Source organism: Danio rerio, chromosome 8 (genome assembly GCF_052040795.2).
Source record: "Danio rerio strain M-AB ecotype USA chromosome 8, GRCz13ab, whole genome shotgun sequence".
In the NCBI taxonomy this organism is placed as follows: Eukaryota; Metazoa; Chordata; class Actinopteri; order Cypriniformes; family Danionidae; genus Danio; species Danio rerio.
Window position 1 is genome coordinate 54,641,064 of NC_141028.1, and position 17,353 is coordinate 54,658,416.

The 17,353-nt window shown below is 38.2% G+C and overlaps 1 protein-coding gene across 1 annotated transcript in view; it reads right to left on the reverse strand.

Annotated features, from left to right (window-relative positions):
* LOC101884100 (uncharacterized) overlaps positions 1-17,353 on the reverse strand; it is a 57,400-nt gene that overhangs the window by 1,421 nt on the left and 38,626 nt on the right. The window contains exons 17-22 of the mRNA XM_087265324.1: positions 13,019-13,411; positions 11,573-11,843; positions 9,782-9,899; positions 8,219-8,363; positions 5,629-5,719; positions 2,731-2,841 (exon numbers count right to left, since the gene is read on the reverse strand). Coding sequence (XP_087121450.1) covers positions 2,731-2,841; positions 5,629-5,719; positions 8,219-8,363; positions 9,782-9,899; positions 11,573-11,843; positions 13,019-13,411 — 1,129 coding nt within the window. The remainder of the gene's footprint in view (positions 1-2,730; positions 2,842-5,628; positions 5,720-8,218; positions 8,364-9,781; positions 9,900-11,572; positions 11,844-13,018; positions 13,412-17,353) is intronic.

Here is a 17,353-nt window from a genome sequence, read left to right on the forward strand (position 1 = left end):
ATATTTACAGCGCATCGGGAAAGTATTCATAGCGCTTCACTTTTTCCACATTTTAAATGTTACGGCCTTATTCCACAATGGACTAAATTCATTTATTTTCTCAAAACTCTACACACAATGACAATGCGAAGTCTTAAATAAATACAATTCCTGAGAAAAACTACTCGATTACAGTAATTTGAGTATTTGTAATTAGTTACTTCACACCACTGCTGATGTCCATGTAAATGTAGTCAGTGTCTCTAAACTCATTAAAGTCCTTCCAGTCATTCATGAAAGACAAATAGATGGTTCATCACAGCAGCTGGAAACTGTATCCTGTATCTTTGAAACAGTGTCTCAACTAATAAGAACATTTGGACAAAAGGTTTAGGCAGAAAGAAGCAAAAAGCTAGGCAGCAGTGGCGCAAAAAGGGTGGGAGATTGTGCCATTGTGCCAAAACTATTTTTGAAATTGTCCATATTAAAAGTTTCAAATAATAAAAATAATTAAATATTTTTTAAATTGTATAATTGTAATTGTATTGTATATTTAATTGCAATTGTATTTTATTTTTTTATTTAATGTTTATTTAGCATTTTATAGGCCTATAATATTGTATTTTAATAAATACCCCCCCTCCCACACACACATTTTTCATATCCAATTTTATTACGATTAAGACAATCCTCTGGTTAAAATAACCCCATATAAACTGCGGTTTTTGATTACCTTAATCTGACTAAAGTCATAATTGAATTACACAAAAAATCTAATTAAGACATGTAGAGTATTCCTAGTTTAGTTGCATTATTAAAGAGCAGTACAGACATGTGAACACCTAAATCCACAGACATTATATGATAGCTAGCTAGACGCCTCATGGTCTGCTTTAGTCCGTAGCTCCGATAAATCAACGTGGCTGCCATCTTAATCCTGTTTATCAGTGCACTATAAACAGACACAACTGATCGGAGGAGCTGCTGTTTTATTGAATATAGAATACAGTAACGCTTATATTTATTAACTGATTATAATTGTATGGTATGAAATAAAAAATCCATTTACCTAAAAGTAAGAAAGCTCAAACTTGCATATTTTATGGTATGACAAGATGAATTATCAATAAATGTATCTCCTTAATCAAAGGTAGTGCTGGAATTCTTACCTGTGATATTTACAGCGCATCGGGAAAGTATTCATAGCGCTTCACTTTTTCCACATTTTAAATGTTACGGCCTTATTCCACAATGGACTAAATTCATTTATTTTCTCAAAACTCTACACACAATGACAATGCGAAGTCTTAAATAAATACAATTCCTGAGAAAAACTACTCGATTACAGTAATTTGAGTATTTGTAATTAGTTACTTCACACCACTGCTGATGTCCATGTAAATGTAGTCAGTGTCTCTAAACTCATTAAAGTCCTTCCAGTCATTCATGAAAGACAAATAGATGGTTCATCACAGCAGCTGGAAACTGTATCCTGTATCTTTGAAACAGTGTCTCAACTAATAAGAACATTTGGACAAAAGGTTTAGGCAGAAAGAAGCAAAAAGCTAGGCAGCAGTGGCGCAAAAAGGGTGGGAGATTGTGCCATTGTGCCAAAACTATTTTTGAAATTGTCCATATTAAAAGTTTCAAATAATAAAAATAATTAAATATTTTTTAAATTGTATAATTGTAATTGTATTGTATATTTAATTGCAATTGTATTTTATTTTTTTATTTAATGTTTATTTAGCATTTTATAGGCCTATAATATTGTATTTTAATAAATACCCCCCCTCCCACACACACATTTTTCATATCATACACATGTTTTTATGAATTTATTATGTATCATATTAAATCATCAGGCCCTGGTAACTTTTGCTCAAAACTATTTTAATTTTAGCTACAAACAAAGTTGGCCCATAACATTTGAATAAAATAGAACATTTCAGGCAGTTTGTCTGTTTGTTTTTTTACACTAAACAAATTACAGACTTTTTTTATTTCACTTAGTGAGGGGTGTAATAGCAGTTTCAGTCGATTCTTCATGCAAAGACAGACCTTACAACTCTCACAGAGAAGTAATTGTAAAGTTATTTTGCCCTTTAGGACTCCCATGTCTACCATTTTGTTTTGACAAATGTAGTACAAAAAGTCCAAAAGCAAGGCAAGTTAAGGTGCTATAATCATTGGGTGAGGAAAATTAAATTGAGAAGAAATTTGGGGTGGGATGAGATGTAATCGTTTGCGACTTAACTTTAATGTAATTATATCTTTTACTACTTCATATTATTTCAGTTGTGTTCAGAACTGCGAAATGAAGCATGTTGATGAGGAAAAAATATCTTTAATTTATTGATGGAAATATTTTGGCGCTGTCACTTGCCTGTTATAAAATCTAATTGGATTGAGCGCATACCCATCAGTAAATGTGCAGTTGCACCCCTGCTAGGCAGCATGCTATTTGGACAGAATTCACTGGGCTAAAGTTAAGTGATAAAACCATTTATTTGTCTCCAATGGGAAATTTCTCCAATAAACCGTTCCAGCAATCTTAAAACACTGATAAGACAGTGTGAATGATAAGCGCACTAATCAATATGTATGTGTTTATTCATAGGAACGCTCGGTCGGTTTAGCACAGATCAGCTTGCTATGACCTAATAGCTATTAGAGCTACCGAGTGCATGATGACCCTGTTTATCTCGAGCCAACATGATGACATTTCATAGAAGCCGTGGACTGCTTTACCTTGGCCAATAGCGTGCTGTTGAAGTTGTCGGAGTAATCAGCAGACACCCTGTTCCTGATATGTCTCTTTCTCCAGGTAAGCCAGGACTTCTGAAGCACACAGTGCTGAAACTGCACCAGGAAGATAAACACGTGAGGTTATTTAGTCTTTGTTATTTTAATCTTCCAAAGTTATGGTCAAATCGAAGAGATTCTGGGTTTTAGTGACTTGTTAAAAGGCTGCTAGTGTGTTTAGTCTGGTTGCTAGCAGGGGTTTATAATCAAAAATGCACTGACATTAATAATTATATAGGCCCTATAAAATAAATCAGAGAAATCAAGCACACTCTATGGCAAATTTATTTTAAAGGGGAGCTATTATGCCCCTTTTTACAAGATGCAAAATAACTCTCTGACGTTCCATGAGTAAGTATGCAAAGTTTCAGCTCAAAATACCCCACGCATAATGTTTTATAGCTCACTGAAACAACCCATTTTAGGCTTTGATCCTAATTGTGGCATTTTGGTGACTTTAAATTCAAATGAGATTGTGCTCTTTTGAAAAGAGGGCGGAGCTAAAAAAAAACACCTGTGTCAGCATAGTGGCAGATTCAAAACAGAACTCATGTTATCTGTAGGGAAAACCTGTAAATGTTGTTCAGATGTTGTACAGTTTTCATTTTTGCATCCTAAAACTCGACATTTATAATGCCTCTTAGTTGCTGACATTATCTTTGGCAGGTAAAAACTAATGGCGGTCGATATAGCATCATTTTTGTGACACTATACAACAATAATTAATATACAGTGACGGTTGGGTTAGAGTTAGACGTTGTTGAAATACAATATAAAAGCTAATTTAATAAATAACATCAATAGATCCTGTTAACTTCCAGCCGCAATCGTATCTCATCTGCAAAAACCGCTAATGAGGAAGAGTTTGTCACTAATGAGTGGGGCTTTCCCCCTCTGATGACATGTACAAAGGGAGAATGTTAATCAAAGTGTTTCTGCAATCTGTTTTTATCAAGTGTAGTTATAAAGTAAATAAATAAATAAATGTTTACCATTAGAGGCTGGCTATATTCTGTTTAAACCCCTTAAAAAAGTGGATTTTGCAGAATAGTGCCCCTTTAAAACTTAGTCTCATGGTCGCTCCCTGAAACTGAGCAGGGCTGCGCCTGGTCCTAACCTGGATGGGAGACCACATGGGAAAGCTAGGTTGCTGCCGGAAGTGGTGCTAGTGAGGCCAGCAGGGGGTGCTCAAACTGTGGTTTGTGTGGGTCTTAATGCCCCAGTATAGTAAAGGAGACTCTATACTGCTCAGTGAGCACCGTCTTTCGGATGAGACGTTAAACCGAGGTCCTGACTCTCTGTGGTCGTTAAAAATCCCAGGATGTCCTTCGAAAAAAAGAGTAAGCGTTTAACCCCGGCATCCTGGCCAAATTTGCCCACTGGCCTCTCTCCATCATGGCCTCCTAACCCTCCCCATATCATAGTTGGCTTCATTACTTTGTCTCCTCTCCACCAATCAGCTGGCGTGTGGGTGTGAAGTCTGGCGCAATATGTCTGCCATCGCATCATCCAGGTGGATGCTGCACACTGGTGATGAATGAGGAGACTCTCCCCAATGTGTAAAGCACCAGAAAAACACTGTATAAATTTAAGGAATTGTTTTTATTAGGAATTATCACTAGTATATATTTTCATGCCTTAAATTTGAGTTAATCAAATCAACATTATGAGACATTTGAACTTTAATTACATTGAGTTAGCTTGTATAACTTTTAAAAATTAAGTTGAAACATTCATTCATTCATTTTCTTTTCGGATTAGTCTCTTTAATAATCTGGGGTCGCCACAGGCGAATGAACCGCCAACTTATCCAGCACATGTTTTACGCAGCGGATGCCCTTCCAGCTGCAACCCATCTCTGGGAAACAAGTTGAAACATGATTAACTTAATTTAATAAGTAACCATTAACATAAAATCATAAGTTGTCATTACTAATTGATATACAGTTGAACATAAGCCGTCTCATGAATATATAAAAAACATTTCACAAATTATGTTTAACAGGGCAGGGGATTTTTCACAGTATTTCTGATGATATTTTTTTCATCTGGAGAAAGTCTTATTTGATTTATTTTTGCTGGAAAATAATCAGTTCATTAAAAAGCAAACATTTTAATGTGAATATTATTATTATTTGCCCATAACCAACGTTTTACTTCCAATTGTCTACCAAACAAACCATCGTTATATTATGAGGTGCCACCATGCATGATGAAAAGAATCCCATTTGACAGCCTGTGTCGCCTGTAGCAGAACATTTTGTAGGTGAATCTGTGGGAATATAAATATATAATTTCAAATGAACAATAATCTACATATATCTGAAAAGTTGTATGCTTTAGTTTTTGATTATATCATTTCATTAACAGCCGAGCCATACGGGATATTTACCCTTTGTCTTTCTGACTACTAGCTAAGCCAAAAGGAAGCAAATACTACCAGCAGGTCTTTAACGACTCTTCCTTTGCCTTCCGGTGATGCTTTTATGCTACAGAAACCCCTGTGTTGATTCACTTGTGTGGTCAGTAGCTGGGCCGGTTTTTAACATCTATATGCCAATTTGTCATGCTGACTCCAAAACTGAATTTGCATGCTTTGTTTAGCCATCTCCCCTCCTCCTAACAACACATTAGACTTTTGATAGAACTTGCAGATTGCGGACCTCCAGTAGGCTCTGCAGACACATGGACATTGTGAAGACGCTGTATGACTGCAGATTAACCAATACGTCTCAATAAAGGACTTTTGCTAGTTTCGAGTCTCCTGGACTGGGTTCTCATCTCTTTGCTTTCAATCATTTATTTATTTTTTTTACAACAACTTGGATCATTCAAGTAACTTACTCGTTGTGAATACAGCAGCAATGCTTCAGTTTGGTTTCTCCAACTGGACCAGTACAGATAGATCAATCCATGAACTCCTTTATCCAATGCTCTGAAATGAAAGCATCACTGATTATTAGCAAAGTCTCTTTAAGGCAAGTCATTTCATGTGCAGTATGTAGGGCAGTATGCTCGGGAATTTTGTTTGAATGGGGAAACATATAGAACAAAAATATATAGCTTTAAAGTGCTAATTATATTGACCATAAAAAGTTTCTTTAAAAATTAAAAACTGCTTTATTCTAGCCAAAATAAAACAAATAAGACTTTCTCCAGACGAAAAAAATATAGGAAATACTGTGAAAAAATCCTTTTTTTCCGTTTTATCCATTTTTCGAGAGTGTGCAGACTTTTTTTCGAAAGTTATTTTATTTTTAGTTGGTGAAACTTTAAAATGCGCATTAACACAGGGTGATGGAAATCCAGCTTGTGTTCTGTTTTTAGCTGATTCTGATTACTAGTGTAAGAATTGAAATATTGCAAATATTCTGATATCTTTGACAATTCAAAACATGAGCTGAAAACAGAGACTGGTGACTTCACAACCCACCAAGGGGGAATGCGGGAAAAACCAGTTCCTGCTGCATTTGCATCTGAGATTGCTGAACTCAGCTTCATCCCCCCAACTCACGCATATGGTCATTTGAATGTTTTAAATTAACCAAACTGACTTTAACCATCATGTTTGATATCATTTGAAATGTCTCAGTGCGATTGGTACAATGGTCTCATTCTCTCAGAAATAGACATAATCAGAACAATAAATATATAACTTCAGGCATCTTTTGAACCACTGTGAGGGGTGTGACTTTTACACTAAGTGTGAATGCCTTCTTTGTTATTCACACCCCCTTCCTTGAGGGAATTCTTGGATTATTTAAGGTAAGGTCTAAGAAAAACTCAGGGCGATTCTGCCTAACCAGATCAGCCCATAACATGGGGTCTGCCCCATGTTATGTATATTTCAAAGTCAGGATTGCATCTTTTTCATCTTGGATTTATCTTTGATAATTTGATGTTTTGTATTGATCATTTATGAATTGACTGATTGAATTGGCATAATACATTTACCTGACTAATAAATTGTAATGTTTGACCATATTTTGCTCACTCTGTAATTATTAATTCAAGTAGATTACGCTGTATCCTTGTTTCCGCACGTCTTGCGTCAGGTCAGTAGACGGACTAAAATCCAATTGAGATGGAGCATTGGCACACTAATTGTGTTTTAGCGATCCGGCTGACTCTTGATATTGATTCATGTGTACTTAGGTGGAAAGGGCGATAACTTCCGTCTAGGTCAACAAGGTGTTGCACGACTAACCTAGATTGGGTACCCGACCTTTGTTTGAAGGTAATATTATTCTAAATTAAGTTCATATGGGAAACCATGGGCTTGGTGAAAACCAAAGTTACTATACAGTCCAGTAGTCGGGTACATTTATATTAATGCCCTAACCTCTAATTAGAAATGATGATTGTCTTAACTCAAAGGTGTACATCTAAGCGGGACTAACTAAAGCATTTTAGAATGAGCGCGCTGGTAGCGGCCATCTAAAGTATTAGTCAATTTACCTCTGTTTAATATTCAAGACTGACCGGAGTGTGACCGTGAGGGACGCCTTCGGCCGAGGCGATTTCTCTGAGCGACATGAGCACCCGAATGAACGGATGTAATAGTTACTAGTGAAGACAAAAGGTTCAAACATTTATCTAAATTACATATTGATATAATCTTCTTAATGTTTTATAATTGGAGTCAGATAAAACGAGGATAAATATATTAATATTCTAAACCACCTCATACTAAAATTGGAGTCAGATATGAGTTAAGTTTAATATAAATAAACATTGTGCACTGGAAAGACCGAACATGCAGTGAACCTTCATCCACCATTGGATACCGTTATTGGACCAACTGGCTGGACCTTACACTAGCAATAACTTTATATCTGTCACATAACCAGCGATCGCTCTCCAGAGATCGCTGGTTCTCGCATGAACACTATGGACTACACTTCCGCCTTCCCCTGGACTACATATTCATATATGCTCTCCCAGACACTCACACCTGCTCATTCATCAAGCTTGATTACACTCACCAGCTGAACCTTGTCAGAGACTGATAACACACCATTCATAAGCCACTCATTCACCCATCCTGTTTGCCGAGTCTTGTTTACTGCTAAGTGACATTACAACACGTTTCTGCCTGTCTTGTTTATCCGTGCTTTACCCTAGCCTTGTATATCCGTGTTCTCCCGTTTAGCCGCCTGCCTTATGACCTATTGCCTATATATTGACTACGATTCTGGATTTGCCTGCACATACCTGTTTACACCTGATTTGACCATTGCTTGCCTGACGCTGAATAAACCTGCATATTGGATCTTACCTCCAGTTGTCTTTGTCACTCCCTCCATGTCGTAACAATATGTTTGTAAACATGCAATTTATTGGAGCTTGTTTTAGCATTTACTATAATTATCTTTCATTTTTATATCTTTATTTTAATCTTAGTTTCCTTCTGTAAAACAGCTGCAGTGTTTACCTGTGAGAAAGCTGCATCTGTCTGTGTCTGGAAGCTTTCTGGTACTGTTGGTAAACTCTCAGCCAGTGATGGAAAGCTCTAGATACTGCCCTGCCATCCAGCCAGAGACTCACAGCCTCCCGCATCTGCCTCTGGGCTTTACAATCTGGAGGAGAAACAACATTCGGGCACTTAACTCACACTTAAAGGAGTCACACTCTCTTTATACTACATCAATGTTGCGGTTTCGAAGCTAAAAACTTATTATATGAAAAAGTAATAAAAATTAAATTTTTTTAAATTAAGTAGTCCTGTCGCCTCACAGCAAGAAGGTCGCTGGGTTGCTGGTTCGAAACTCGGCTCAGTTGGCGTTTCTGTGTGGAGTTTGCATGTTCTCCCTGCCTTCGCGTGGGTTTCCTCCGGGTGCTCCGGTTTCCCCACAGTCCAAAGATATGCGGTACCGGTGAATTGGGTTGGCTAAATTGTCCGTAGTGTATGAGGGAACGTGTGTGTGGATGTTTTCCAGAGATGGGTTGCGGCTGGAAGTGCATCCGCTGTGTAAAAACTTGCTGGATAAGTTGGCGGTTCATTCCGCTGTGGCGACCCCGGATTAATAAAGGGACTAAGCCGACAAGAAAATGAATGAAGTAGTGACAGATAAATCATAAGACATTCACAGAGGCTTACAAATAAACAATATTTTATTGCTGTCATTTAAAAAATAGATCAAATTATAGAATTATTACAAAGTAAAAACGATGAATACTGTAAACAGTGGTTAGGGTAAGGAAATGTTCAGTTACCATTAACTAAACTGAATTGGTAATAAAACATGTTGTCTGGTTTCTAAATGCCGTTTTAATTTAAAAGGTTTCATGATCTCTTATGAGAGCACCTCACTGAATATCACAGTGAGGCTTTAAGTCTTTTTTGTCGTTAATATTTGTAAATCCATGCTTTACATATTCAGGGTTGTACTTGCGCTTCGACATATTTGTTGCTATAATTAAATGATATTTCACATGTCAAACGGTAGGGTTGTCGCGCACGAATTTCAAAATAAAAGTCAGGTATAGGCAATATAAGTAAAAAATGTAACTTTTGTTGTTTTTTTGAACACACACTCCGCGACCCACTGAAAATGTTGAGCCACCAGTTGAGAGACACTGTACTAGACAACAAATACTATGGAAGTCAATGAGTTACTGCAACCAGGATGTTTCAAAATATCTTCTTTTGTGTTCAACAGAAGAAAGAAACTCTATTAGGTTTTGAACAAGTGAAGGGTGAGTAAATTAAATAATCTTCCGCATTTGTTTGGGGTGAACTATCCCTTTAGGGCAAATACATTATACATGAATGTAATTAAATGACCTAAAATGAACAGAAATTCCACATTTTAATTAAAATTACAGTTACTAACGATTACTAAGTAATTAAATTACAGTAACTACTTACTTATTTATACCCAACACTGTACCACATTATAGTTAGTATTATAATGACTCAAAGAGCTGACTGTGCTATTTCTATTTTGAGTAATGATGTCCAAAACGTAAAGTTAAAAAAAAAAAAACATGTTACCTTTGGCCCACAGTGACCAAGTCCTGAACGCTAACCGAGCTTCATGTCTTCTTGTCTTAAGACAAAGCGTGTCTGCTGCATTCAACAAATCCTTTCTGTGCTTCCACCGGTTGAACCACTGTGAATAAAAGTAAATACACATACGTTTATATATTTACACATACTGTAGGTTAAATAAAAATTTATTTTTTTAACATTTTAATTTACTGAGTTGAAGCAGGGATCTTACACCTTTTAAAAAGCTGCATATTAAAGCAATCTGCAGGTGCATTTTTAAACCATTACAGCACTTTATATGTACATATTAATTAGGGATGTAACAATAATAATACTGTCATACCGCAGTAGTAATTTTTTTCAAGATTAACGTAGGCGCATGACTCAATAAAACTATATTTCTGAGAAAAGTTTGCTTAGGCTAATAAAGCGAACGGGAGGTAGCGGGAACTACAATTCCCATCAGCCCAGGCGTGGCCATCATCCTTTGCGGTCTGTTGTCACTACAGATCCAGTAATGTGGAAATGGAGTGTGCTGCTAGTAGCGTGGAAGAAAAAGAGCTGGAAATGATCGAACCTAAAGCGGGTTTTAAATCGGATGTGTGGAAGCATTTCGGTTTCTTTCTAAAAAGATACGAAAAAAAGAGGAAAAGGTGACAAACAAAGAAAAAAACAATATGCAGGCACTGCCAGACTGGTGAAATATAAGTCGGGGAATACGACTAAAGACAGTCATGGGGACTGCAGAGCACAGCACACTTGTTAGATTGATGCAGACATTGACTTGTACCGCAAAGAGACCTCTATCTCACTCATGGCTTGTCCTCTCATGTGGTGGAAAGACAATGCACAACGTTACCCACTGCTGTCAACCTTGGCTAAATCATATCTCTCCGTCCCAGAAACCTCCGTCCCAAATGAGAGGGTTTTTTTTCTGTTGCAGGGGACATGCCCAGAGACCCCAGCTTTTACCAGATTATAGTTATATGATAATTTTCCTTAAAAAACCTTCTCCATCTAAGTGAGTGAGTGATGAAATGTTGAATGTGATGAGTTTTCAACAATACTAAATTGAAACTTTTTTTTTTTTACATGGTTTAATAATTTTTTGTTATTAAAATTGAAAAATTGAAGTTCCTGCTTCGAAACGTACAGATAGATGGCTGATTTGTATGTCATTGATATGTTCAGTGCTAAGGTAAATAAACACTTTTGGCACTTTTTACAAGTATTTTCATCGGTTTTGTTTTTCCTGTAAATGATTCAATAAATACCGTACCGTGCCATTCATACCGAGGTATTACCGTACCGTGAAATTCTGATACCGTTACATCCCTAATATTAATGCACATACATCTTCATCACATTATATCAGATGCTATTTGTTAGTATACAAGTATTCTAGGGAAGTATATACTGTAGTATTCAAGGGAAATCTATCTACACTCCCTGGCTAAAGTCTTGTCGCCTATCCAAGTTTTAGGAACACAAATAAAAATTTGACCTCTAGTTGATCATTTGGTATCAAAAGTGGCTTATATGAAAGGTGAAGGCCTCTAGGTTACGCTTATTTCACCAAAATAAAATATGATCATGCCTTGATTTTTAATGATTTAATTAGGACAGTAAGGTCTCACTTTGCTTAGACAAAAGTCTTGTCACTGAACAGAAATAATGTATTGTCTAGAGTATAAACTCATGCTGCAGTGGAGAAAGAATGAATATTGTGTGTGACTCCCATGAGCTTGGAGGACTGCATCCATACATCTCTGCAATAAATAAACTGAATCAAACCTTGTGAAGGAATCTGTTGTTAAAAGCTTTCATCGCTCTGCGTTCTGTGGCCGCAGTTTTCCAGCGGTGAAACGCTCTTTCTCTAATTCGGCTTTCACAGATGAGCTGGCTCTCCATTGAATGCTTCCTCTGCTGACTCGAGATCAGTGCTGTTCTCCACTGCCTGAATACAGCAGCCTGCAGTCTCATCTCACTGCTGTACTGGAACCAGGCCTCCCTGTATCTCAGTCTCTGAGCTGATACTGTGTGTCGGTGCCATGCCAGCAGAACCCTACATGCGACAATACAACACTTGCTTTTACAATCATCAGCAGTTTTAATAGTTTATTTTACAGACTTATAATATGCTGTTGTTCTATTGTAGTTTTTATTCCAAAACGGCAAAACGCCCTCTAGTGGCTGTTTTCCAAATCGCACTAGTGTCGCCTCTGAGATATATCTGTGATTCTATGAGGTATATCCAGCTGCAGGCCTGCAAAACCACACACATTTCCAATAGCATCTGGATGCAGCAGCAGGATTTTTGTGTTTAGATTCTGTCTCTGAAAGTGGAAATGCACCTATGGTGAAAATTCTAGACCCCTCCATGATGTCTAAGTAGGAGATATTGAACAATCACAGGGTGATCAAATACTTATTGACCTCACTGTATGCGTGTACAGCACATTGGTAAGCACTTGTTGTTTTTAAAAAAGTGTTTTATAAATAAACTTTGACTTGACTTGTTCTACTGCAGTTTCACTAGCTTGCCTGCTTTGAAGAAACGAAGAAGCAAACAAGAAAAAAGGAATCTCAATTTTTTTTAATAATAATTCCTTACATTTATATAGCGCTTTTCTGGGCACTCAAAGCACTTTACACAGTGGGGGGAATCACCTCATCTACCACCAGTGTGCAGCATCCACCTGGATGACGCGACGGCAGCCATTTTGCGCCAGACCGCACACCACACACCAGCTGATTGGTGGAGAGGAGACAGTGATGCAGCCAATTGAATATGGGGATGGTTAGGAGGCCATGATGGACAAAGGCCAGTGGGCAGATTTGGCCAGGATGCCGGGGTTAAACCCCTACTCTTTTCGAAGGACATCCTGGGATTTTTAACGACCACAGAGAGTCAGGACCTCGGTTTAACGTCTCATCCGAAAGACGGCGCTCACTGAGCAGTATAGCGTCCCCGTCACTATACTGGGGCATTAGGACCCACACAGACCGCAGGTTGGGCACCCCCTGCTGGCCTCACTAACACCACTTCCGGCAGCAACCTAGCTTTCCCATGTGGTCTCCCATCCAGGTACTGACCGGGCGCAGCCCTGCTTAGGTTCAGTGGGCGACCATGTGAGAGTTGCAGAGAGCTAGCTGCCGGCTTTTTGGATCAAAATATAATGCGCTGAGACTATTTTTGTTGAGTATACATGACAACAGGGACTTGAAGAGCTAACTCACCTCCTCTCCTGTGTCTGTGTATAGTGATCTCTGCTTGTGACGCTCTGTCTGAAAGCTGCTCTCCAGTGCAGAAACAAGTTTTTCATCTCCCTCGTGATGTCTCTCTGTCTTCTGGCCTGTGAGATGTGCTGTTTCCACAGATGAACCGCCACACGGGCCTTTTTCCTCTGGATGACTCTCTGTCTCCACACACGCAGATGAAGACGCAGATGGCGAGTGTTTTTCCAGAGGCTACTGATGTGCTGCATGTGAGTCTGAACACGAGTGAGCTTGAGCTGCCAGAGACAGAAAGTTCTCCACTGCAGCCTCTGAATGCCGACTTCCTCCAGCTCTCTGCTTAAACACAGCAGCTCTGAGCGATGGTGGAACTCATGAAGCCACTGAGAGAAACATCTGTCAGAAAAACGGACGTTTTGGAATTGAGTGATTTCTCCATAAAATTGATACCTAAGTTGTAAAAGTATCGAAGCAAATCTACAACATAACAATGCAAGTCACCTACTGTAGATTTCCCCAAACTTTTCCGCGCACACACATACACCAATATGCCTAAGTGTATTCTTGGTTTAATTTTGAAGAACGCCACTCTAAGACCGTCCTCCATGTTCGGTCGTGGTCTGAATTTTTTTTAAAGTAGGTTAGTGCCGTAAACGTGTCATAAAGTTTAACCTGGTGCCATAAAAATTGATCTGCTGCATCTGAGACTATTACTTTGTCTTTAAAATAACATAATCACCCCAGGGATTAAAAGGCATGTTGTAGATTTTTTATGTAACTATTAACTACTATTTTTATCTTCAGTGGGATATGGACCGGGCTGGCAAGTCTCAGCCAAGTTAACATAACTGGGCCTGTGGGCCAGATATGTTGGTGTGTCACAACTGCAATGAAATTGATAAACCCATGGACCATTGCGCTTTAAGCATGCTAGGGGTGTGCTTTTTCTCGAAGCGACTTGATTGGTGGAATTCTTTTTTTTATTTGAACATAATGTTTAAATGTGGGTCAAGATAGGCCAAACTTAGTACATGGCCCACATACCAAATTATTAACATCTGGGCCAAATGCTACATTTTACACCTGGCCCAAGTATTGCGTGCCGCCTTAAAGACGGTGCCACCTCTTCCAAATCCAGGCCATATTTGGCCCACAAGCTGTATGCCAGTGCCGAATGAATGCCTGTTGTGCCAGATCTTCTGCCAAATCTGGGCCAGAATTCTTTGCTACCTGGGTATAGTCAATGATAATTACGGAGCAGATTAGATTACCATATTAGAATGATTTCTGAAGGACACTTAAGACTAAAAACAATGATGGTTAAATATGAAAATAATATTTTATATCCACCGTAAAGGGGCAGCATATGTTGGCGCACTGGGTAGCACAATCGCCTCAAAGCAAGAAGGTTGCTGGTTCGAGCCCCAACTGGGTCAGTTGGCGTTGTTGCCCCAGTGTTTGAGTGTTCTCCCCGTGTTTGTGTGGGTTTCCTCCGGGTGCTCCGGTTTCCCCCACAAGTCCAAAGACATGCGATATAGGTGAATTCGGTAAGTTAAATTGTCCGTAGTGTATTTGTGTAAATGGGAGTGTATGGGTGTTTCCCAGGGATGGGTTGAAGCTGGAAGGGCATCCGCTGCATGAAACATATGTTGGATAAGTTCTTGAATGTTCAATTCATTTTGCTGTGGCGACTGAAGACTAATGGCCCGTTTCCACTGAGTGGTAAGGTTCGGTACGCTTTTATGGCCGTTTCCACTGTCAAAAAGCATACCGAACCAAACCGTGCCGTACCACTTTTCGGCACCCTTTCGAAATGTTACCAAATGGGTAATAGGGTACCAAAAGGTGGAGCTATACGTGCAGCTGAACGCTGATTGGTTACAGAGATACATCACAAACTCGTAGAGCTACACAGAACGTAAACAAAGGAACCGCCATGTTTTTTTAAATACAAAGCCGAGACATTACAAGGAAATACTAAATGCATATAATAACCAGCCATGGATGACCCGGGCTCAAACAAACCTTGCCGTCGTCTCGGTGAACAGACACGAAGCCAAGAAGAAAAATCTGCCGTGTCCTGTTTGTTGCTGAGCCCGTCTAAAAGTGCGAGCGGTATTCGCTTTCTTCCGGGAGCACGCGAACGCGTCTATATTTGATATAACGAACTTCTTGAGCTGTTGATAATAACGGAGTGTGATTATTGAAGTGTCTCCATCATCTGATCCATTCAGGAACAAAAAAAGACAAGCGCGAGAGTGAAGCGGGAGTGAAACGCAGAAAAAAAAGAGAAGCCGTCAAAACACAAGAGCAAAATTGTTTTAGCAACTTGAATCATGAACACACTGCCATGTTTATCTTCGTCTTTTGGACTATTATGAACTGGGAATGACAAATTTACTTTTTGACAGAGCTTACATGTGCTGCTGAAGATTAGAGACACAGATGAGAGGTTTGCTCTGACTGTGGGCTATATTGCGTGTGTTTTTGAACTCAAATAAGTACTAAATGCATGCTGTGTGTATTTTTTCTGTAATTAATAATATATCAGTGACTGTAAGGGGCTGTATGTGTTCATATACTGATCTCACGAGAAAACGTAAGTATTTTACGTTTTGCCAGTTTAGTGGCTAATTCGTACGAATTCGTACGAGTTCAGTCGTACGAAATGGTACGATTTTAAAAAGGAGGCGTGGCACCTGACCCCACCCCTAACCCCAACCGTCATTGGGGGATAAGCAAATCGTACTAAATTGTACGAATTAGATCGTACGAATTCATACGAATTAGCCACTAAATGAAAAAGTAACGAATTGCCGTGAGATTGTGTTGGCCATTCATACCGCGGGCGACGGCGGTAATTGATGCGCCAGCAGCATTTGACCCCTGGGTGGCACTTTAACCACAGATATTCAGCTTTGCCTTTTCACACTGCTAAACAGACTGTTCTGTAGGCGTAGCTTACTGTATGTGATGTGATGTGTTCAATTAAAATATAATTTTAATTTAGTTTTTCTGGTAATAGACATGCTCTTACACTATACTGTATGCTGTAGTAAAGATACATGGTGAGAAGTCATAGGCTTCAAAAAGCAAATATAAGAATTAAGTTATTAGCCTTCAGTGCCCGATTAAATTGCGTTGGGGTGAAAATAATGTCTTGATTTCTTTGACTATCATGGCAATGTTATTATCTCAAATCTTAAACGTGCGCATATGAAAAACAGCAAAATAATATAGATTATCCTGCCGGTAGAGCACATCACCTCACAGTTGTGAACTTGCGATCACCTCAACTTACATTTAAAATTTGTTTGCCTGGTTTATTGTAAACTTTTTAAGTGCAAAGAGGATTCGTTTTGGAAAATAGAATTGAAGAAATAAAAGACAACTAAAATGAAAGCACAAACATTCAGTACAAATAAGTAGTCTTAAATAAATAAAGCAGTCATTTAGCCTAAATATAGAGAGATGTAGTGTTTGCTATTTTGATAGGACTAAGACAAGACATTTAATTTATGTTTTTAATTATGTTTTTATTTACATTTTCGTTGTTGATTATATTTTACTATCTCATTTTATGTTTCAATTATAGTACATAATAATAAACGAATAATGAAAATAAATGAATAATGAAAATAGGACACACATTAAGTCTGGCAGGTTTATTTTTAATAATTTAGTTTCAGTTCCGTTTTTTTCAAACAAGTTCGCGAATAAGATTAGAATGTCTGAATGAACTGATCTGAGATCACTGGTTGTGTTATGAAGGACAGATCTATCGATCCTCGAAATCATGATCAGCAATGCAACGATTGGCTGACGGCACAGCAGCGTAATGACATAATCTGATTAATATTCAATTATCCATGTGAGCAAAATTACATCAAATTAGCAGTAAACGGCTTGTTAAATATGACACGCAATAACCTTCCACATTTGTTGTGAGCTGCAGGCGTTACACTTTCATTTGTCAAGAGTATTCATCATGTATTTCAATGCAAATTAACGTATTTAGTTCTACATTTAGAAAATATTTTCTTTATTATAAAAGCCGTTTTTTAATCGGTGTAAAGAATAACTGGTTGTTTACAAAAGCGTTTTTATATTGGTAAAGGCGTCTGCAACTTTTGTGAAGCATCAAACACCGGCATATTAACTATCAAAACATGTTTATGACTGCATAAATGTATTATTGCTTTAAAAAAAGTCACATATTGTGCATGTTTATTATAAACAATTTGTACTAAAGCGATCTAAAAAGTTCATATCAATAAGTTTTCTCTTTGCACCACCAGGTGACAGTCTTTGTACTTTCATTTCGAGGGTGCAGATTGC